This window comes from Narcine bancroftii, chromosome 13, assembly GCF_036971445.1.
Source record: "Narcine bancroftii isolate sNarBan1 chromosome 13, sNarBan1.hap1, whole genome shotgun sequence".
Lineage (NCBI taxonomy): Eukaryota > Metazoa > Chordata > Chondrichthyes > Torpediniformes > Narcinidae > Narcine > Narcine bancroftii.
Window position 1 is genome coordinate 66,513,348 of NC_091481.1, and position 21,294 is coordinate 66,534,641.

Consider the following 21,294-nt stretch of genomic DNA (forward strand, 5'->3'; position numbering starts at 1 on the left):
TTGGCCATTGGACAAAGCGCAGGCCAGTCTGGTGTGATCGGTTCCTTTATCCGTCCTTCACCTTCAAATCTCCGCAGCCTGGGATTGGTCTGTAGAGTTGATTGACAGGCTGTCACACACACACCCTTTGTCCCATTTACAGTAGATGACAGCAAAAGTGGTTTGGGATTTTTGGAGTCATTATTTTGCAGACAATGTTAGTAAATGTAAAAAAATAGAAGAGCAGATTATTATTTAAATGGTGAAAACCTGCAGCATGCAGGACTTGGGAGTGCTTGTGCATGAATCATCAAAAGTTGGGTTGCAGGTAAATGAAATATTGGCCTTCATTGCCAGAGGAATTAAATTCAAGAGCAGGGAGGTCATGCTGCAACTGTACAAGGTACTGGTGAGGCCACATCTGGAGCACTGGGTGCAGTTCTATTCTCCTTACTTGAGGATGGACTGGCCTTGGAGGCAGCACAGAGGAGGTTCACCAGGTTGGTGAGGGGGAGACTACATCGCCTGGGATTATACTCACTCAAATTCAGAAGAATGAGAGGAGATCGTATAGAAACATATAAAATTATGAAAGGGAGAGACAGGAAAATTGTTTTCACTGGGAGGTGAGACCAGAACTAGGGGACACAGCTTCAAGATTCAGGGGAGTCAATTTAAGACTGAGATGAGGAAAAACCGTTTTTCCCCCAGAGAGTCGTGAATTTGAGTAATTCTCTGCCCAGGGAAGCATTTGAGATATTAAACATATTTAAGGTTCAGTTAGATAGATTTTTACATAAAAAAGGAATTAAGGGATATGGGAAAAAGGCAAGTAGGTGGAGTTCAGTCAATGATCAGATCAGCCATGATCTTATTTGAATGGCGGATCAGGCTTGACGGGTCGGATGGCTGACTCCTGCTCCTGATTCTTATGTTCTTTTTAAGAAAATTACCTCATTTAAATCAGTCCAAAGTGCTCAATAGACAATGAGGTTCGATGTGTCGTCATTGCTGTAACATGGGAGAAATTAGCCAGATTCCTCATTTCTATGTCAAAGACTAGGAATCTGAGGCAAAAAATTTGAAGCAGAAGGGAGGCAGTATCTATGGAGAGAAATGGTCAGTCAATGTTTGGGGCTGGGACCTTCAATCAAGACTAAGGTGGGAAGAGGACCAAGAGGTACCTCAAGGATGAGTGCTTAGCCCAATGCTCAACTCACTCTATACCCACGACTATGTGGCCAGGCACAATTCCAATGTCATCTACAAATTTGCCAAATGGCACCATGGTTGTCAGCAGAATCACAGACGGTACAAAAAACCATACAGGAGGTAGATTAGTAGGTTGAGTGGTGTCACAACAACGCACCCAACATTAGCAAAACCAAAAATGATTGTGGAGGAAATCAGAACATGACCCTGTCCTCACTGAGGGGTCAGCAGTGGAGAGGGTCAAGAACTTCAAATTCCTGGGTGTCCACATCTCTGGGGATCTGTCCTGGAGCCGCCACGTCAATGCAATCACAAAGAAGGCTCGCCAGCGACTCCTCTTCGTGAGAAGATTTGGTATGTCACCAAAAACTCTTAACTTTCTACAGGTGTACCATGGAGACCATTCTTTCTAGATGCATCACCGTCTGGTACAGAGGTGCCAACACTCGGGACAAGAAAAAACTCCAGAGGGTTGTTAATTTGGCCCATTTTAAAAAATTTTTACATTTAAATTTTTTAATTAGACATACAGCAATGGTGACAGGCTGTTTCGGCCCATGAGCCCATGCCACCCAATTAACCTACAACCTCTGGTATGTTTTGACAGTGGACAGAAACCAGAGCACTAGGAGGAAACCTACGCAGATACAGTAAGAAGGTACAAACTCCTTAGACATTGCAGGATTTGAACCCTGGTCCCGATGGCTGGCATTGTAACAGCACTGTGGTAACCATTTCGTACTAACCATAGTTTTCCAATGGGAAAATCAAGGATCCAGTTGGAGAGAGGGGTGCAGATGCCCTTGTTGACCAGCACCGAGGATATGAGTGTTGAAAGCTGAGCTGTAGTCGATGAAGAGTGGCCTGATATATACGTGGCTGTAATCTTGCTGATCCAGAGCTGGGGCAGAGACAGGGAGGAGACCACTGGCGGTGGGCTGTGTAAAATCAAATACTTTAACAGGAGCAGGCAATTAGCAGATTGAAACACTGGAACTGGATCGTGGTGGGAGATGGTGCCCTTGTTGCTGGGTTGTGGGCCGCTCAGACAGGATGTAATTTGCTATTCCTCAAAGGTCAGGGTTGCACCCAGGCAGTGGATGAGGTTTTTATGGGAATGGATATAAAAGGGCAAATCCTTAAAGTGGTTTGTCACTTTATATGATTCAGTAAGAACCTTATTTTTGCATTCCAACCCATTCATAGAAACAATCAAAATGAAGTTTGCCGCCTTAACTCCCTTTTGGACTTGTGCGCCAACTTCCAGTGAATGAATCATGAAAATAAAAGATTTTTTTTGGAAACTGCTCATCTGGAGTAAACTCTTGATTCTGACAACAATTCATATTTTGACTTTCTTAGTGAGAGGTGTGAACTCCTGCTTCTCAACGTTAAATTTCCTTGATTTTGAGTCCATTGTTCTCTACCCTGTTGTAGAATCACAATACTCTCTTTTTCAGTTTTTTTTTTTAAAATTGGTTTTTATAACACCTAGAGCACTGCTCACAACCTTGATCTCGTTACCTGAAAGGAACGACGTGGTAGAATTGGAGTCAAACACCAGACGTTCCTGGGTGAAAGGATTTCCTAGGAGAAAGTCTGGATGTATTCCTTGGTGTTCAGAAGGTAGTAAAGGGGGCTTGAATGTTTCTACTAGTCGCCCAGATATTATCCTCGTCACCCAGAATTAAAGAGGTAAATTGTGTGTACACAGAAAAAGGATCACATACCCAAAGTTAAAATGCAATTATAGTTTAATAAACATTTGAATGCTGCCTTTTAATTACACATTAAGTTATACAAGGCATCAACAGCATTTTTGTGCTTACAATACAGCTTAGCCTGCTGTAACAAATAACGTACTTTGTGTACGAGTCCTGTGTATTGCACATTTGCAAGAATGCATATTTTGATTTAAAAAAGATTCGATATACATATATTTGGATCACCATTCATGGCACAGTATTCAAACACCACAGCTTCGTGTGGCTGTTTTGAGAGTCTTGGGGGAAAAAAAACAGTTTCATATCCTGGTTGGAGTGGTGAGAAATGAAAGATTTTTTTAAACTGACAAACCTGGCGATCAACATAATTAATACCAAGTGGCATTCATGCCAAACATACTTCACATTTTAGATTGATACAAAAATATTTAACACGACTACTTCAATATTAGCCAAGGCACTCCTTCAAATGTGATGAAACCATCCTTTTGGGTTAAAGCAAAAAAGTTGCAGATGCTGGGGTCGAGTGCAATCCTTTTCTGGGATGCTCAATGCCAGCCCTCTCCACTCCATCGATACAAGTCTTTGTCAATGGCTCAATTGGCAATGGAACTGAAATCAGGATGACGTCCTCTCAATCACCTCCCAACATTCTCCACTAAAGCAGCATCACTGAATGCGTTTGAGAGGTGCAGTGGAAAACTGAGCTGATCACCTGGGATAAGGAGTTTCGGGGCGGACTTAAGTGCTGCGATTCTGTGACTGGACTTAACAAGAACACATTTGCAGGAGAGCATGCCCAATAACGTTCGAAGAGTACTGCAGGTGATTCTTCATGCTCAAAGTGGAACTTTATTTTAATGCACCTGAGGTGCAAAGATAATATAAATCCCTTTGGGAGTTTAGAGTTCCAGAACTTTACTGCCATAATTCAGGAGTAATTGCTAAGACAGCACATCAACAATTTGTGTCACTGAGAAGTTACATATTACAGCAAAGAATTTCAAATTCTCAGGCTTTTCAAAACTGTCTTGCATCAATAATTTTGGCATTGCCCCAGGCCAGGCAAGGTTTCACTAGTCATATTCGGAGACCAGCAACTCTGCCAACAGAAAATACTATACTATTCATACAGGTACTTATAGTAGGTGCAGTTTATGGCAATTAATCTCTGATGACACACCTAAGCCACTGGAAATGTCACACTGTGTAATCTCACCTGGTTAGTATCTCCAGTTCATTTTGAGCAGTTATATTTTAATAGTGCATACCGTACAAACATTAATCATGGTGTGATTACAAGAACTTTTGGAAATTTTGTGAAGGTTCTTGCTATATTTGGGGATCATTACCTGTGTAATAGAACAGAGGAGAGGAGATTCTGATTCTCTGTCCAACATAGCATGCTCAGACATTAGCACTGAAGGCAAATGCTCAACCTTTGCCTGTTTTAACCTTCAATGTAAAAAAAGTTTGAGAATGCAGGGGAAATGAAGAAAAGGCAAGCAAATGGGATCATTTAGTGGAACACCAGGGATATCAAAAGCTGCTCCAGAAATTTTAAAAGCTAGCTTGAGAAGTTTGCTGTGCGAAACAGTAAGATGGAGAGAGCTTGCACCAGGTTTTTCACATGCTGGGTCCAGCCCCTGATTCCTCACGGTGTGCCCCCACACTGCACCCTGTGCAGAGCTCCAGAATGGGACATTACAAACTATTCTCACCCAAAAACCTGGCAACAAACAGGGCAACTCATACATCAACCACAACGTTGCTCTGAAAATTCCAGTTTCAAGGGGGTGCTGTATTTAAAAACATGAAATGAATTGTTGAGTGAAAAAGTTCACAGAGGGCCGCAGAGTAAGGGAAGTTAGCATGGAATGAAAATTGTGTACTTGGTTGGACCCCGAATGCAAAATGCTGATCGGATACTGATCAGAAGCTGGTGACTAAATCATCTTGGTTGTTAAAAGTTCAGACAACTCAATCAGTTGGAAGCAGAAGGCAACAGTGCCAGCAGGATGGAAGAAATTTAAAAAGAGATCACGGTACATGCAAGACTAAATAAATCTGTCCATGAACAGTGCTTCTCCACTAGATGGCGCAATAAGGCCACTGGCATTTAACACAACATTCAGGATACAATTACTCTCCTGCTACCAACAATGTGGCTCCAACCAGAACCATTCATTACTTGCCAGTCTCATAGCCCATTGAAGTTAGCAAGGAAGGTGGAAATGAAATGTGGAGAGGGCAGGATCAGAGTTTTAGCATCTGATGCTGAAATGTTCACTTTCTGTCATCAACACCCAGCTCCATGAATAGAGAAAACCTCAAGTGCTCAAAATAAGGGGAAAAGGCGCATGAAAAGTGAATACAGACTTCAAAGGAAGGTGCGCTCACTGATAACTTTGCCATGATCCTTGATTGAACATTTAATTTCTTTAAATTTTAGATCTACGGCACAGTAACAAACCCTTTTGGCCCTCAAGCGCTTGCCACCAAATTGATTTACAGTCAATGTTTTGAACGGTGGGGGGAGGAAACTGGAGCCCCTGGGGAAAACCCATGCAGACACAGGGAGAATGAAAACTCCTTACAGACAGCGCGGGATTCGAACCCCCATGCTGATCGCTGTAACAGTGTTGCACTAACTGCTACACCAACTGTGCATGAAACCCAATTAGAAAAAAATATGACCTTGATGCCCCTCGCTGTTTGCAGCCCCCACCCCATTTATACTGATGAAGCTTCATAAGAAAATATTACATTCACATTTGTAAACAATGGTTCAAGTAAGAAGAATCCATAACATTGGCAAAATTTGATTTGAAAAAGCCATTACATTGTAGCCTTCGCAACGGACTTGTGGTATACAGTGACCAAGCCAAAACATCTGAACCAGGTTAACTCATTATGCCGTGAAACAAGAAAGTCTGCAGACACTGTGACTGCAGTAAAAACATAGAAATGCTGGAGGGAATGAGCCCTTCTTCAACACCCTTAACATCAATAATACATCATTACCTCCTGGGGATGCTGCAAGACCTAACTAGTTCCTTCAGCATTTCTGTGCTTTAACTTATTATGCTAGCCAGTGGTTCTCAACAACCACCCCACCCCCCACCTCTCACATACCACCTTAAGTAATCCCTTACTAACCACAGAGCACCTATGGCACAGGAGCTCTGTAGCTAGTAATGGATTATTTAAGGTGGTAAGCAAGTGGAAAAAAAATGTTGAGAACCACTGTGCTCGATAGTACAATGATCCTTTGGACCTCTTGCAAGGTGTGGCATGGGATGGTATCAGATCTGTCTGTCATCGGTAGAACGGACCATCCATTTTGTGCTTGCTCTCATCCCATTTTTGCCACACTGGTAAACCTGGGCTGAACACTTGGGCACCTTTTCTGAGTATAAGCGTCCCACGTGGGATAGAGTTTCAGAAGTGTGAAAAACTAAAGTGAACCACTAGTACGAAACAGAACACTACTTCCAGAAACTGGCACCAATTCCATGGTACAGACCATGCAACAAGCTAATGGAGGGAAAATAAGTTGTTTCATCTGCAGTAATGAATTCAAAGATCAGGCAGGAACATCGAGGAAGTCGCAGCCAAAATTAAAACAATGGAGATGAAATTTGTAGTGAAGTCGTCCTTGAATTCATTGAGCCAAATAAAACAGAAGTATTTTCATATAAAATGGAAACCCCCCCCCCACCGAGTATCCAACACCTCTGGGGATTGGTAGATGGCAGTTAAGTGAATTTTCTGGTTGCTTGAGATTGTGTGATTGGAAAACTAACTTCTCAGGTGTCCAATTTTAAACTTTCCATCAGCACCAAAACAGGCCCTAGTCTCACTGACCCGCACCCAGTCCATAGCCCTCCATACCCCTCCCATCCATGTACATGTCCAAATTCCTTTTAAATTAAAAAAATTGTACTTTTTACCTATTTATTGTTTTGCCGGTTGCTTGAATTCAGATAACAGGAATTTGACTGTAATCTCACCCAGTCGATGGTCCTGGATTCATGATGCAGACAGAAATTGAATCTAAAAATCAGAAGATTTTAAAAAATGACAAAGGTGGTAATCACTTTTGGGTTGGACTGTGGGATCAAGGCCGGAGGTTGGAGCCTCACCACAGACCATCCCATTATTTTCTGATTTTGTGCTCAGTTCCAGCAGTGTCATTTCTCTGGGTTTGGAGACCTGTGCCCATGATTCATTTTTAATTGTTTGCTTCTTTACTCGCCTTCCCGGTTTGTTTGGGGCCCGGAACAGAAGGGCTGGAGCCTTCCTTCTGCGAGCGGGTTGTGACTAGGGGGTCTGAGATCTTTGTCGCCAACTGTTTGTTCGTTACAACGCCTACCCAGCAAAACATCATCACCAAAGTTTCATTCGGATTCTCAAACCGCCGTACACCACTTTGCAATGAGGTCTTGTAGCTCTTATATGTTACAATCAACAGTAAAAATATCTCTAACGTTGTGACAATGGAACAGTCAGCATCCTGCCAATTGGTTTGGCACCTGAGGCTTGCTGAAATGATTCCTGCATGGTTATGGTGTGCCCATAGAGAAATAGAGAAAGATTAAAAAAAAAAATCAAAACATTGAGCTAATTGCTTTTACTTGCAAGCACTTACAATCCTCAAAACCGAGGCATGCTGGTCTGGATTCCCACTCGATCAGCACGTTCACATCAGAAATAAAACGTTCCTGGGCATAGCATTATCTCTGCTGCAGAGGCTGATGTCTTACCAGACCTGCAAGCAGCAGAGCTGCAGCCCTGCCACAATGAAGTGTGCGCACTGTTTCCACAGAAGTACAAATTGTTTTAAGTTCATCAATTCAGAAGGAGAGTGATGCACTAATACAACGATTTTGAATTTAAAAAGTAAGGAACTGAATGATCCTTCAAAAAAAAAGATGGAGAGCAAACGGATTGGAACAAAATCAATCAACATTTCCTCCCCCTGATGTCACATGGAAAGACATTCTCCTGAACAAGGATCATATCATTGAAGTTTGACATTAAAATGTAAAAATATATCCTCAGTTCAAATTGAAATTAACATTCACATCTCAGTTTTAATACTGCATTAACATCTTTGAAAAGGTTTTGCACACAGGCAATCGAAATCTTTTACATTCTGTACAGCGATTGTTAGAAATGCAACGTAGGAATGTTCACGGAAGGAGGAACGATAGTTTAAGATGGTGAGAATGTTTGAGGTGCAGGAAGGGGGCAGTGGTAATCTTCCAAAGGCCACAGTACTGTTAGTGAAAGGGGAAAGAAACATCGATATTCAGGTGACCAGTACACAGTCCACACGAAACAGTAAAGGAAGTACAATTGACCTTTGCCAGAACATAAATATATGTAGGCCCGATAATGGCATGATAGTTAAGTAACAGGGGTGGAGGAGAGGTGGTGTGGCACTTTCATTCTGTGTAACAGTAGTTCGTCACTTCGTCCGCCTGAGCCATCTGGCTTTTGGCTTGGTTCAACTTTTCTCCTTGGCTGTTCACCATTCCCTTTCTCTCTACCCCCCCCCACCCCCCAACCCCAAACAACCGTTATGTGCATTTTCTGTGGAAAAAAATACTTGGCATTGAAGATCTTCCCCTTGGAGCGAGACAGCAAGTGCTGGACGATGCCATCTTCACTATTTTGACAGTCTGCTGATGACACGGATCAGCGCTGAGTTCTCATCCTTAAGTCTCTGATTGTCTGCTTTTAAATCTGTTAAAATCTGTGGGTACAGGGAAAGACAAGCATTTAGAGAATTTAGTTTTAGTCAGTGGACACTGGCTCAGAATTGACCAAAGATTAGACCAGCCTGGATCAGCAGATCCGATGACGGCTTCTGGCCTCTTCAATTACTTAAACATTCATTAAAGTCTCTGACAAGGCTAGAATATAACCCTCATTCTTCAGACACTCAGAATATCTAGGCTGTGAGAATGCAGTCTTCATCTCCAATTACCTTTAGCCTCTCCTCCAGTTCAGCTGTCTTTCTCTCAGACGCCATTCGCTCCTGTTTTATGAAGACAAACACGAGAGGAAATCAGAATCAAAATTCATTGTTTTGACGCAGCATCACAGTACAAACCACCTGATAAAATAGAAATGCTACAAGAAAAAGTAAGGCAGTGCCTAGGGTTCATTGTTCATTCAGGAATATGATGGCAGAGGGGAAGAAGCTGTCCTTGTGCCACTGAGTGCTCGTCTTCAGGCTCCTGAACCTTTTTCCTGATGGTAGCAGAGTGAAGAGGGCATGGCCTGGGTGCCGGGGGTCCTTGAGGATAAAGGCTGCTTTTTTAAGACAATCTTAATTCTTAAGATAGAAAAGGAATCAGTGACAATAACAAATAATGCAAACCAAACCTGATGGTTGTGATCCACTCTCTTCCCATTGAAAATCAAATCAAATGAAACTGGACCATTTGAGCCACTCTGTGAATGACAGCTCCTTCACGTTGCATCTTCAAATTTCCTTCTGCAACGTTTTATACCTCACTCAATTTTACTTAAAATCCACTGGAAACACAACTAAATCCAATATAGCATGGAAACAGATCCTTCAACTCCCTTGTCCATGCTGACTATGGACCAACCTAGCATTACGCAGCTCAATAATTGCAACCTACAAAGGCAAAAATATTCACGGAAGCTTTGCAATAACGGGGAAAAATTAACCTCTGTTCCTTCATAATGTTTGACTGTTACCATCCAACTGTGCTGATTAAAGAATGAGTATATATTCCATCTTTAGACAGATTAAAAACATGTACAGTAAAACCCCCAGTATCCGGCACCTATGGGGGTTGGATAAGTACTGGATAAGTGAATCTGCTGATTGCTTGAGATTGCATGATTTGCGAATTAACCACCAGGGCGTACCAATATTAAACATGTATTTTTAACCTATTTATTTTCCACTTTTTTTTTGCTGGTTGTTTGAGGCTGCCAGTTGCTTGAGTTCCAGATAACGGGGGTTTTACTGTATGCTTTTATCATTATCGTTTCTAGATTTGTAGGCTTATAAACTGTTTCCCTACGTTTTCAAGGCCAGTTTTGTTGTAATTTTGTGATGAGATTAGATAGATTGCCTCACCAAAGTTTACAGAGAAGTGGAATATGTGAACTTACAAATCTCTCCAGTTCCAGCTGTGCAGGCTGCTCTCCATGCTGCCCTTGTCTCTATAAAAAAAATGGACAGTGTTCACACCAATTTGAAATAACAAGCCAAATTGCTGTACATAACATCAAAATGACTCTAGAACTAGAGGAAAAAGGAGCGAGGGGAGAGATTCAAGAGGCTGCAGAGGACCACATGTAGAGTGGTTGATATCTAGAATGAGCTGCCAAAGGAACCTATAGAATGGACATAATTTCAACATTCAGAAGACACTTGGACAGATACACAAATGGAAAGGTCTTGGAAGGATATGGACCAAATACAGGAAAATGGGACTGTATGGACGAGTTTGGTCAAAGGCCTGCTCGTGCTGTAAAACTGATTCTCGTTGCCTCTTTTCATCCAAATGCTTTGATGTACAACATACTGTGTCACTATTAGAATGGAACGCGCCAAAACCTCTTTGCACAAGGTTCTTTAAGCATCAACAAGAGTTAGTTGAGGGAAGTTGGGGGTATCAGAGAAACACTCTGTTAGAATATAAGAAATAGAAGCAGGAATCGGCCATGTGGCTCATTGAGCCTGCCCCGCCATTCAATAAGATCATGGCTGATCTGATCAAAGACCTACTGGCCTTTTCACTATATTCCTTAATTCCCCAACTATGTAAAAATCTATCCAACCTGGTCTTAAATACATTACTGAGGTAGTCTCCACTGCTTCTGTGGGCAGCAAATTCCATAGATTCAGATTGTTATTCTTGCACCATAACACAAAATTTTCCTTCTCTGTTGTGCGACTCACCATTGTCGTCCCATCTGCAAACTCGATGACACCGTTGGAGCTGGATCTGGCTTTGCAGTCATGGCTCAGTAGCATGAACAGGAGTGGGCTGAGCACATGGCCCTGAGGTGCGCCAGTCCTTCTGCTACTAACCCAGACAGACTTGGTCATGGGCCATGGCACATTTCAAGGGAGCCATGGACTGAAATCACGAATTATTTTTTGGTTTTTTTTTGTTAATGAAGTCGGTAGGCGAGAAGTGCAAGAGAAACCAACAAAACTGGACTGCTTCACAGGGAAGGAGCCCCATAAAATTTGACCAGAGTCATAAAGGGGCCATGTAGAGAATAGCTGATGTAAAGATCATTTTTAAATCTGCAAGAGTAAAAGAATATGGGAGGAGTGGCTGTAAAATCAGTGAAAATAGCAAGGCGGGTTGAGAAAGCGGTTAATGGGACATCAACAATAAATTTATGTAGCATAAAAAGGATCCTGCTCAACCCTTAGGAAAACAGTGGCCTGGCCTGGGTTGGAGTCCTGGTTGTCTATTATAGGAAGGATGTGAAATAATTTACACCAATGGTTCCTAGGATGAGCTCCAAGGATTGATTAAAGAGGCTGTAAATGGTTTCTTTAGAGACTGAAGGGACACCCAATTAAAATATATAAAATGTCAAAGCGTTTGACAGAGTAGATGGTGGGAAGACGTTCATATTGGTGGAGGGGTTGCAAACTAGAGGCACAGGTATTATTAATTAAAAAAGGGGAGAGAATTGAGAATCCATGTGTTGTGGCATGGCCTGTAGAAGTAGCTTCCATTGTGGCCATCTGCAGGAAAGATTTGTGAGGATATGGAGAATTAGAATCAGAATCTATTGAAAATGCCACAAAATTTGTTGTTTTTGTGACAGCATCAGTGTTAAAACATTTTGATAAACTACATTTCAGAATAAAAAAGCGCAAGAAAAAGAAAGTGAGGCAGTGTTTGTGGTTCATTGTTCATTAAGAAATCTGACGGCAGAGGGGAAGAAGCTGTCCTTGTGCCACTGAGTGCTCGTCTTCAGGCTCCTGTATCTTCTTCCTGATGGTAGCAGAGTGGTGGTGGGGGGGGGGGTCTTTGAGTATAGAGGCTGTTATCTTAAGATACCGCCTCTTCTCCTCGATGAAGTGAAGACTGGTGCCAGTGATGTCGCAGGACGAGTTTGTTCCTGCCCTGAACATTAGTACCTCCACACCAGACAGTGATGTAACCAGCCAGAATGTTTTCAAGAGACTTTGGAGAAGGGACAAGGGGTGGAACATAGTGGATTGTTTTGCTCGAAAGCAGACACAATGGGCTGTGTGCCATCCTCCCCCAATCTATGAAAACCTGAGGCAGTGGTCACCTGAGCGATATGCTCTACTTTGTTGGCCTTTGTGGAAAGCTATCTTTTTTTTAAGGCTTGTTCGTTGTCAAAAGTGGCAAATTAACTGCAAGAAATGCAGCAATAAACCAAATGGCCTATTTCAACCTAACATCAGCAAACTTTGCTTCTTACCTTCATTACCCTCTCCAACTCGTGATTCGCTTGAGAAAGGTAACACTGTGCATCTTGTAACTGTTCCTTAAGTCTCGCATTTTCTGACAAGACCATCTCGTACATCTGAAGGGAGCAATGGAATAGAACATTTCACGTGGGGTGCAGCTTAGTTACGGCTGTTTAGCTGGCAAAGTAATCATGAAAAGGCCTTGCAATGATACAGAACGTTATCTGAACAGTGCCTTAATGGAATATCTCAAAGCTCTTGATAAAATCTACCAACCTTTAATAACTCTTACTGATTTTGGCTGTGTTGCACTTAGCAAGTTTTCTGGACTACTGAATATTACGCAATCTTTTTCTTTAAGATTACACACTGGCTCTAGTACACTCAGAGGGAGTGTGGGAATCAAATGCTAAACTGCCAGGACTTCTGAACAACGAGATCGCAGATTATAGGAGAACTACTGAATTCTTGAAATGAAGAGGAATTGTGGCTTGAGAAAAAAGTTACAAAACTGGTGAACTTCAGAAATCTGCCCTGAATGAAATGATGTTTACTTCACTCTAGCACTGACTGAGCTCCTAACTGTAGCCACTATCAGAATCAGGTTTATTGTCACAAAATTTGTTGTTTTGCAGCATTATGGGTGTAAAATTACTATGAATTATAGTTCTGTAAGTACAAGATTTAAAAAAAATAAATACAGAATATACTCTTGTAATAGTAGAGTTTTGGGGACTAATTTTTCGTCAAATTTGGGAGATTGACTTTAACCCAGTTAAAAGTAGTAAGGACCTGCGTTGTTTAAGGCGCTGGAGGCTCGGATGGCCAGGTGTTAAGTCTGCGATCGGGGTGTTGGGAGCACCGGTAGATAGGCAGCCGGGGTCATTGGGTGCTTGGATGGGCGGATGGCCGAGGGTTCGCGGTTGGGGGCATCGGATGAATCAAAATTTACCAACGGTGGGAGCCTGAAGAGTAAGTTATTTTTCAATTTGTTCAATTTGCAGTTCTAAAAGTCCGCATGACACAGGCCATCGAGGAACCTCAACCTGGTTGTCTGATCAGTTTTCTACGTGAACATCATACTGGCTGGCAAGGAGCAGCAACTCTGGACACAGCTTTATTTCTTTCCCCCCAACTTTCATTTTAAAAAATGAGGTCTTCACTAGTTCATGTTCCACTCTTCAGTTTGTGATGGATTAACAGTGTGATTTGTGAGAAACCCAAATCAGGTTTGTCAATGGGATAATGATTGAATGACTTGATTTAACCCAGATCATTACCTTCCTGAAATCACCATTATTGCCCGCCATTACCCCTGTGCTGTTGTGGGGGTGAATTCCAATGCTGTTTTGAATCCAATCACTCATCTGATCATTTGGACTCGAGCTACACCTGCCAATAATCCGAAAGAAGATCATTTTAGTTTTTACTGCCAGCATCATTGCAAATGAGGGATTACAGGTAATCAAGACCAAGTCCTTCAGTCAAATACAAATAGATACAAAACTGGCATCGTAGCATTTTTGTTCTGGGCTAGAACTTTAGCAATGATTGAAAGTTTAGAAAGTTGATTTAAATGTAAAACAGTTTTCAATGCAATTCTGGGCATGTCAGTCAGTTAATGTGTAATGTTAACTCTACAGAACAGCTGCTGAAGTTAGCATTGAACAGTCACCAGTCACTCAGCGACGACCATCCTAGTGTGCATGTCCCTGCTGCTCAATGCATATACCCTACGAGTCCTTGTCAGCTCATTACCTGCATAATCATAGGAAAAACCAGGCTATTCGGCCCCTCAAACCTACTGCTCATTCAAGTACACCCTATCTCTCAATACACATAACCAATAGAAATCAGAGTTTGGGGAGTTCCAGTTGTCCAAGTATTTAAAGCATTTTGAAGATTTCTTCATCATAATTTAGACAAACTATGTTAGAACTACAATGCACAATGCCTGTCAGATAAAATCTGGTTAATTTTAGAGTCTTGCACCAACTGCTGTGGACTTGTCAGGTGAAACTGCAGAGACATTGATTAAAAAAAACTTGTTCAACAGAAACTGTAATAGAAAAGAGTGGAGACTATGGAATGATCAGGAGGTCAATTCGCTGCTTGTTCGGAATCACACCTCTATCCCTTCATAGTTACCCTCAAATATTCTCCTCTCCTTGTTTATCCAATTCTCTTCCTTTTTAAAGATCTCTCAGCCAATTACTTCAATTTAACAAAAAACATTTGTGCAGATTGGCCTCAGTTCAAGCTCCGTAGGATTATCATCAAAGATCCACCCCACCCAGCACACGCTCTGATCTCGCTGCTGCCACCAGGAAAGAGGTATCGGGGCCACAAGACTCGCACCCACCAGGTACAGGAACAGTTGCCTCCTCCTCCACCATCAGACTCCTCAACGACAAACTCAATCAGGGACTCATTTAAAGACTCTTACATTTTCACTTCCTTGATTTTTTTTCCCCCCTCTCTGTATTGCAGTTTATTTACATTTCTTTACATGTATTTGCATCTTCTCAAGCACAGCTTTGCACTATTAACAAGTGGTGATTCTGCTTTGTCCACAGGGAAAATGCATCTCAGGATTGTATGTTATAAATCTGAACTTTGTAGATCCTTACACTAGTAAGATGACTACTTTTGCATTGTATCCACTTGTTGTAGTATGCATGAGACTTCTATGGTCTGTGGGCAAAACAACTTTGATTGCTGCAGTTCAGTACATGTGTCACGTTGCTGTCACATGCAATTCTCAGTAATTGGCCCCTAAAACGTAACTACTCAGCAATTCTCTCCTGCACCCTCTTCGATGCTGCAACATTAGTGGTAAAGGACAGAACTAGAAATGCCCACATCTGGATCCATACTAGTGGCTTATGAAAGATTAAAGCAAATTTTTTGATCTAAATTCTGATGAACTAGTCGGATTAACTCGTGAGTACAAATAATTCAGCTATAGTACTTCACCATTTCATACAAACCTCCAGCATTATAATTTAAGTCTTGCTAATTAATTCAAGTACAACACTGGAGTGTGTAAGCAAATTATAAAGCTGGGTTAAACTAAATTCCCACCATTGCAATGAAATCTGACAGAACTGCAATCTAGTCACATCAGAAATGAAGCCATAACTTCGACCCATCAAGTCTGCTCCGCCACTCTATCATGAGCTGATCCATTCTCCCAATCAACTCAACTCCCCAGCTTCCCCGTAACCCTTGATACCCTGACTAATCAAGTACCTGCCAATCTCTGCCTTAAATGCATCCAACGACCTTGCTGCCACAGCCGCCTGCGGCTACAAGTTCCACAGACTCAAGATCCTTTGACTATTGAAATGTTTAAAATTTGTGTCCTTTTATTCAGAAGTTGTGCCCTCTAGTCCTAGATTCCCCTATCATGGGGAACATCCTTGCCACATCTATCTACCCTGTCTGGGCCTTTCAGCATTTAAAATGCCTCTATGAGGTCCCCTGTCATCCAACAAGTACAGTCCAAGAGTTGACGAACATTCCTCATATGCTAACCCTTTCATTCCTGTTAAAATTCCTTTCATTTACTCTGTTTCTGGTGTCCGGTCACCATGTCTGCAATTCAAAGCTGATCCCCAATGGTGCTCTTTCACTTAAAGTGGATTCGTGAGCTCATCAAAGCTGCAGAACCCTGCATCGACCTTCTTTGTCCTCTTTGCCCTTTCATTTCTGGTAACATTCTACTAAATCTTCTTTGAAACCTCTCTAAACCTGATTCTCTAATAAAGCACCAAAAATTGTACACAGTTTTCAAAGTGAGGCTCACCAGTGCCCTATAGAGTCTCAACATTACACCTCTGCTTCTACTATATATGCTATTCTCATTTGCCTTCTTCACAACTGACCCAACCTGGAGGTTAACCTTAAGGGTATCCTGCACTAAGGACTCCCAAATCCCTTTGCGCCTCCAAATTTTGAATTTTCTTGTCATCTAGTCAAAGGATCTGGAGTCTGTGGAACTTGTTGCCGCAGGCGGCTGTGGCAGCAAGGTCATTGGATGCATTTAAGGCAGGGATTGGCAAGTACTTAAAAATTTTTATTTTTTATTTTTCACACTATAAACCACATTGATCAAGATACATACATTTTCCTTTTCAAATATATACAGTGTCGTTTTCTATCCCCCCCCCCCCTTCCCCTCCCACCCTCCCTACCTACCTCCATTTAAAGTTCAGAATCTAAGATACATTAAACTCGTCAAACAATGTTGTCACTCAATAAAAATAAACAAGAAATTCCACTGAGTCAGTTCTTTTCATTCTCTTCTCCTTCTGTCATTTTACGTGGTAGATGTCCCCGGTAGGTTTTCTCTATTATGTTTCATGTATGGCTCCCATATTTGTTCAAATATTGTAATATTATTTCTTAAATTATATGTTATTTTTTCTAATGGAATACATTTATTCATTTCTATATACCATTGTTGTATTCTCATCTTCTAATTTCCAGGCTGACATAATACACTTTTTTGCTACAGCTAGGGCTATCCTAACAAATCTTTTTTGTGCACCATCCAAATTAAGTCCAAATTCTTCATTTTTTATGTTACTTAGGAGGAAGATCTCTGGGTTTTTTGGTATATTGCTTTTTGTGATTTTATTTAATATATGGCTTAGATCTTCCCAAAATTTTTTCACTTTCTCACATGTCCAGATTGCATGAATTGTTGTTCCCATTTCCTTTTTACAGCAAAAACATCTGTCAGATACTGTTGGGTCCCATTTATTTAACTTTTGAGGTGTAATATATAGCCTGAGTATCCAGTTATATTGTATCATACGTAACCTCGTATTTATTGTATTTCTCATGGTTCCTGAGCATAACTTCTCCCATGTTTCCTTCTTTATCTTTATGTTTAGATCTTGTTCCCATTTTTGTTTAGTTTTATCATTTGTTTCCTCATTCTCCTTTTCTTGTAGTTTAATATACATGTTTGTTATAAATTTTTTGATTATCATTGTGTCTGTAATCACATATTCAAAATTACTTCTCTCTGGTAACCTCAGACTGCTTCCCAATTTGTCCTTCAAGTAGGATTTCAGTTGGTAGTATGCCAACACTGTATCGTGAGTTATATTATATTTATCCTTCATTTGTTCAAAGGATAATAATTTATTTCCTGAAAAGCAATTTTCTATTCTTTTGATCCCTTTTTTCTCCCATTCTCTAAAGGAAAGGTTATCTATTGTAAAAGGGATTAGCTGATTTTGCGTCAGTATTAGTTTTGGTAGTTGGTAATTTGTTTAATTCCTTTCTACATGAATCTTGTTCCAAATATTGAGCAGATGATGTAATACTGGAGAATTCCTACGTTGTACCAATTTTTCATCCCATTTATATAATATATGTTCAGGTATCTTCTCCCCTATTTTATCTAGTTCTAATCTAGTCCAATCTGGCTTTTCCCTTGTTTGATAAAAATCTGATAGGTATCATAATTGTGCGGCTCTATAATAATTTTTAAAGTTTGGCAGTTGTAAGCCTCCTTGTTTATACCATTCTGTTAATTTATCTAGTGCTATCCTCGGTTTCCCCCCCTTTCCATAAAAATTTCCTTATTATTTTCTTTAACTCCTTGAAGAATTTTCCGTCAAGTGTATTGGCAATGCCTGAAATAGGTATTGTATCCTTGGGAAAATGTTCATTTTAATACAGTTTATCCTTCCTATTAGTGTTAGTGGTAAGTCTTTCCAATGCTCTTAATAATTGAGTTTATATAGATGGCAGAGGTTTTTATTTATTTGTATACCTAGGTATCGTATTGCTTGCATTTGCCATCTGAATGGTGATTCTTTCTTAAATTTTGAAAAATCCGCATTATTCATTGGCATTGCCTCACTTTTATTTGCGTTAATCTTGTATCCCGACACTTCTCCATATTCCTTCAATTTCTTATGTAATTCTTTTATTGATATTTCTGGTTCTGTTAAGTATACTATAACGTCATCTACAAATAAACTGATTTTATATTCCTTGTCTTTTATTTTTATCCCTTTTATTTTATTTTCTGTTCTTATCAATTCTGCTAGTGGTTCTATAGCTAACGCGAACAATAAGGGCTATAGTGGGCATCCCTGCCTTGTTGATCTGCTTAATTTAAATTGTTTTGATATATATCCATTTAGTGTCACTTTCGCCGATGGCCCCTTATATAATGCTTTAATCCAATTAATATATTTCTCTGGTAAGATGAATTTTTGTAGCACTTTGAATAAATAATTCCATTCTACTCTGTCAAAGGCCTTCTCTGCATCTAAAGCAACAGCTACTGTTGGAGGTTTATTTCCTTCTACTGCATGAATTAAGTTAATAAATTTACAAATATTGTCTGTTGTTCGTCTTTTTTTAATAAATCCAGTTTGGTCTAGATTTACTATTTTTGGTACATAGTCGGCTAATCTGTTTGCTAATAGTTTAGCTATTATCTTATAATCTGTGTTAAGTAAAGATATTGGTCTATATGACGCTGGTGCGAGTGGATCTTTCCCTGTCTTTGGTATTACTGTAATTATTGCTGTTTTGCATGAATCTGGTAAGCTTTGTGTTTTATCAATCTGGTTGATTACTTCCAGGAGGGGAGGAATTAATAAATCTTTAAATGTTTTATAGAATTCTATTGGGAATCCATCCTCTCCTGGTGTTTTATTATTCGGTAATTTTTTTTATTATCTCTTGTATTTCTACTATTTCAAATGGTTCTGTTAATTTATTTTGTTCCTCTATTTGTAATTTCGGAAGTTCAATTTTAGTTAAAAATTCATCTATTTTGTCTTCATTTTCAGTTTGGTATAATTGTTCGTAGAATTCTCTGAAGTTTTCATTAATCTCCGTTGGATTATATGTGATTTGTTTGTCTTTTTTCCTTGATGCCAATACCATTCTCTTAGTTTGTTCTGTCTTAAGCTGCCATGCTAGAATTTTGTGCGTTTTTTTCTCCTAGTTCATAATATCTCTGCTTTGTCTTCATTATGTTCTTCTCCACCTTATATGTTTGTAGTGTTTCATATTTTATTTTTTTATCTGCCAATTCTCTTCTTTTAGTTGTGTCTTCCTTCATTGCTAATTCTTTTTCTATATTTGCTGTTTCCCTTTCCAACTGCTCTGTTTCCTGATTGTAGTCCTTCTTCATCTTGGTTACATAACTTATTATTTGCCCTCTGATGAACGCTTTCATTGCATCCCATAGTATAAACTTATCTTTCACTGATTCCATATTTATTTCAAAGTACATTTTAATTTGTCTTTCAATTAATTCTCTAAAATCCTGCCTTTTAAGTAGCATGGAGTTTAATCTCCATCTATACATTCTTGGAGGGATGTCCTCTAACTCTATTGTCAATATCAGGGGTGAGTGGTCCGATAAGATTCTAGCTTTATATTCTGTTTTTCTAACTCTGTCTTGCATGCGAGCTGATAACAGGAATAGGTCTATTCTTGAGTATGTTTTATGTCTACCCAAATAATATGAATATTCCTTTTCCTTTGGGTGTTGTTTCCTCCATATATCCAAAAGTTGCATTTCTTGCATCGATTTAATTATAAATTTGGTTACTTTGTTCTTTCTGTTAATTTTTTTTTCCAGTTTTATCCATGTTTTAATCCAAATTAAGGTTGAAATCCCCTCCTATTAGTATGTTCCCTTGCGTGTCTGCTATCTTCAAAAAAATATCTTGCATAAATTTTTGATCTTCTTCGTTAGGTGAATATACATTGAGTAAATTCCAAAACTTTGAATATATCTGACATTTTATCATTACATATCTCCCTGCTGGATCTATTATTTCCTCTTCTATTTTAATTGGTACATTTTTACTGATTAATATAGCTACTCCTCTAGCTTTTGAATTATATGACGCTGCTGTTACATGTCCTATCCAATCTCTCTTTAATTTCTTGTGCTCCATTTCAGTTAAGTGTGTTTCTTGCACAAATGCTATATCAATTTTTTCTTTTTTCAGTAAATTTAGCAGTTTCTTCCTTTTGATTTGGTTATGTATTCTGTTAATATTTAAAGTCATATAGTTCAACATAGCCATTTCATACTTTGTTTATCTTTCCTTTCTGTTTCCTCATCATCACCTTTCCTTCTTATCCATTTCTGCTTTCTTGTTTTGAACACTTTATAAGACAACATTTCTAAAACATCAAACATTTCCCTTATTCTCCGATCTAAAATTTCTTTAACCCCACTATCCCCTCCCCTTCCTGAGTTGCCCTTTATCCCTTGTCGGGCAACCACATCTCCCCTCTCCATATGGATTTGCGAATTCACTCACAAGCGTCAACTGATTTCGCAGTGACCGTAACTCCTCCCCATCCAGCCCCCCCAGAAAAGATTTTAATTTTCATATATAACAAAGGCCACTCTCTTAATTCCCTCCTTACTTCCTCTCTTCCCTTTTCTTTCCCTTATGAATTCTTATCTATATTTTATATATTTTCCTTTGAATAGATACACTCACGTACACACACACACACACATATACATACACACACACACATATACATACACACACACACATATACATACACACACACACACACACACACACACACACACACACACACACACACACACACACACACACACATAGTTCGTGGTCATTTTTGCTCTCGTTACATGTCTTCATCTCTCTGTCTGTTTTGTAGTTGTTCTGCAAATTTTCGTGCTTCCTCCGGATCCAAGAATAGTCTGTTTTGCTGCCCTAGAATAACTATTTTAAATACCGCTGGGTACTTTAGCATAAATTTATATCCTTTTTTCCATAGGATCGCTTTTGCTGTATTAAACTCCTTTCTCTTCTTCAGGAGTTCAAAACTTATGTCTGGATAGAAAAAAATTTTTTGACCTTTGTATTCCAGTGGCTTTTTGTCTTC

The 21,294-nt window shown here is 39.9% G+C and overlaps 1 protein-coding gene and 1 long non-coding RNA gene across 4 annotated transcripts in view; one reads left to right on the plus strand and one right to left on the minus strand.

Annotated features, from left to right (window-relative positions):
• LOC138747960 (uncharacterized) overlaps nt 1-13,865 on the plus strand; it is a 41,864-nt gene extending 27,999 nt beyond the window's left edge. The window contains exon 5 of one of the 2 annotated variants that reach the window (XR_011347753.1): nt 13,380-13,865. This is a non-coding gene — a long non-coding RNA (uncharacterized lncRNA). The remainder of the gene's footprint in view (nt 1-13,379) is intronic. The other variant, XR_011347751.1, reaches the window with a different exon arrangement.
• LOC138747956 (protein phosphatase 1 regulatory subunit 12C-like) overlaps nt 2,928-21,294 on the minus strand; it is a 69,950-nt gene continuing 51,583 nt past the window's right edge. For both annotated transcript variants that reach the window (XM_069907615.1, XM_069907614.1), the window contains 5 exons: nt 13,656-13,767; nt 12,387-12,491; nt 10,077-10,127; nt 8,911-8,961; nt 2,928-8,676 (listed from right to left, as the gene is read on the minus strand). In XM_069907615.1, coding sequence (XP_069763716.1) covers nt 8,590-8,676; nt 8,911-8,961; nt 10,077-10,127; nt 12,387-12,491; nt 13,656-13,767 — 406 coding nt within the window. In that variant the 3' untranslated portion in view covers nt 2,928-8,589. The remainder of the gene's footprint in view (nt 8,677-8,910; nt 8,962-10,076; nt 10,128-12,386; nt 12,492-13,655; nt 13,768-21,294) is intronic.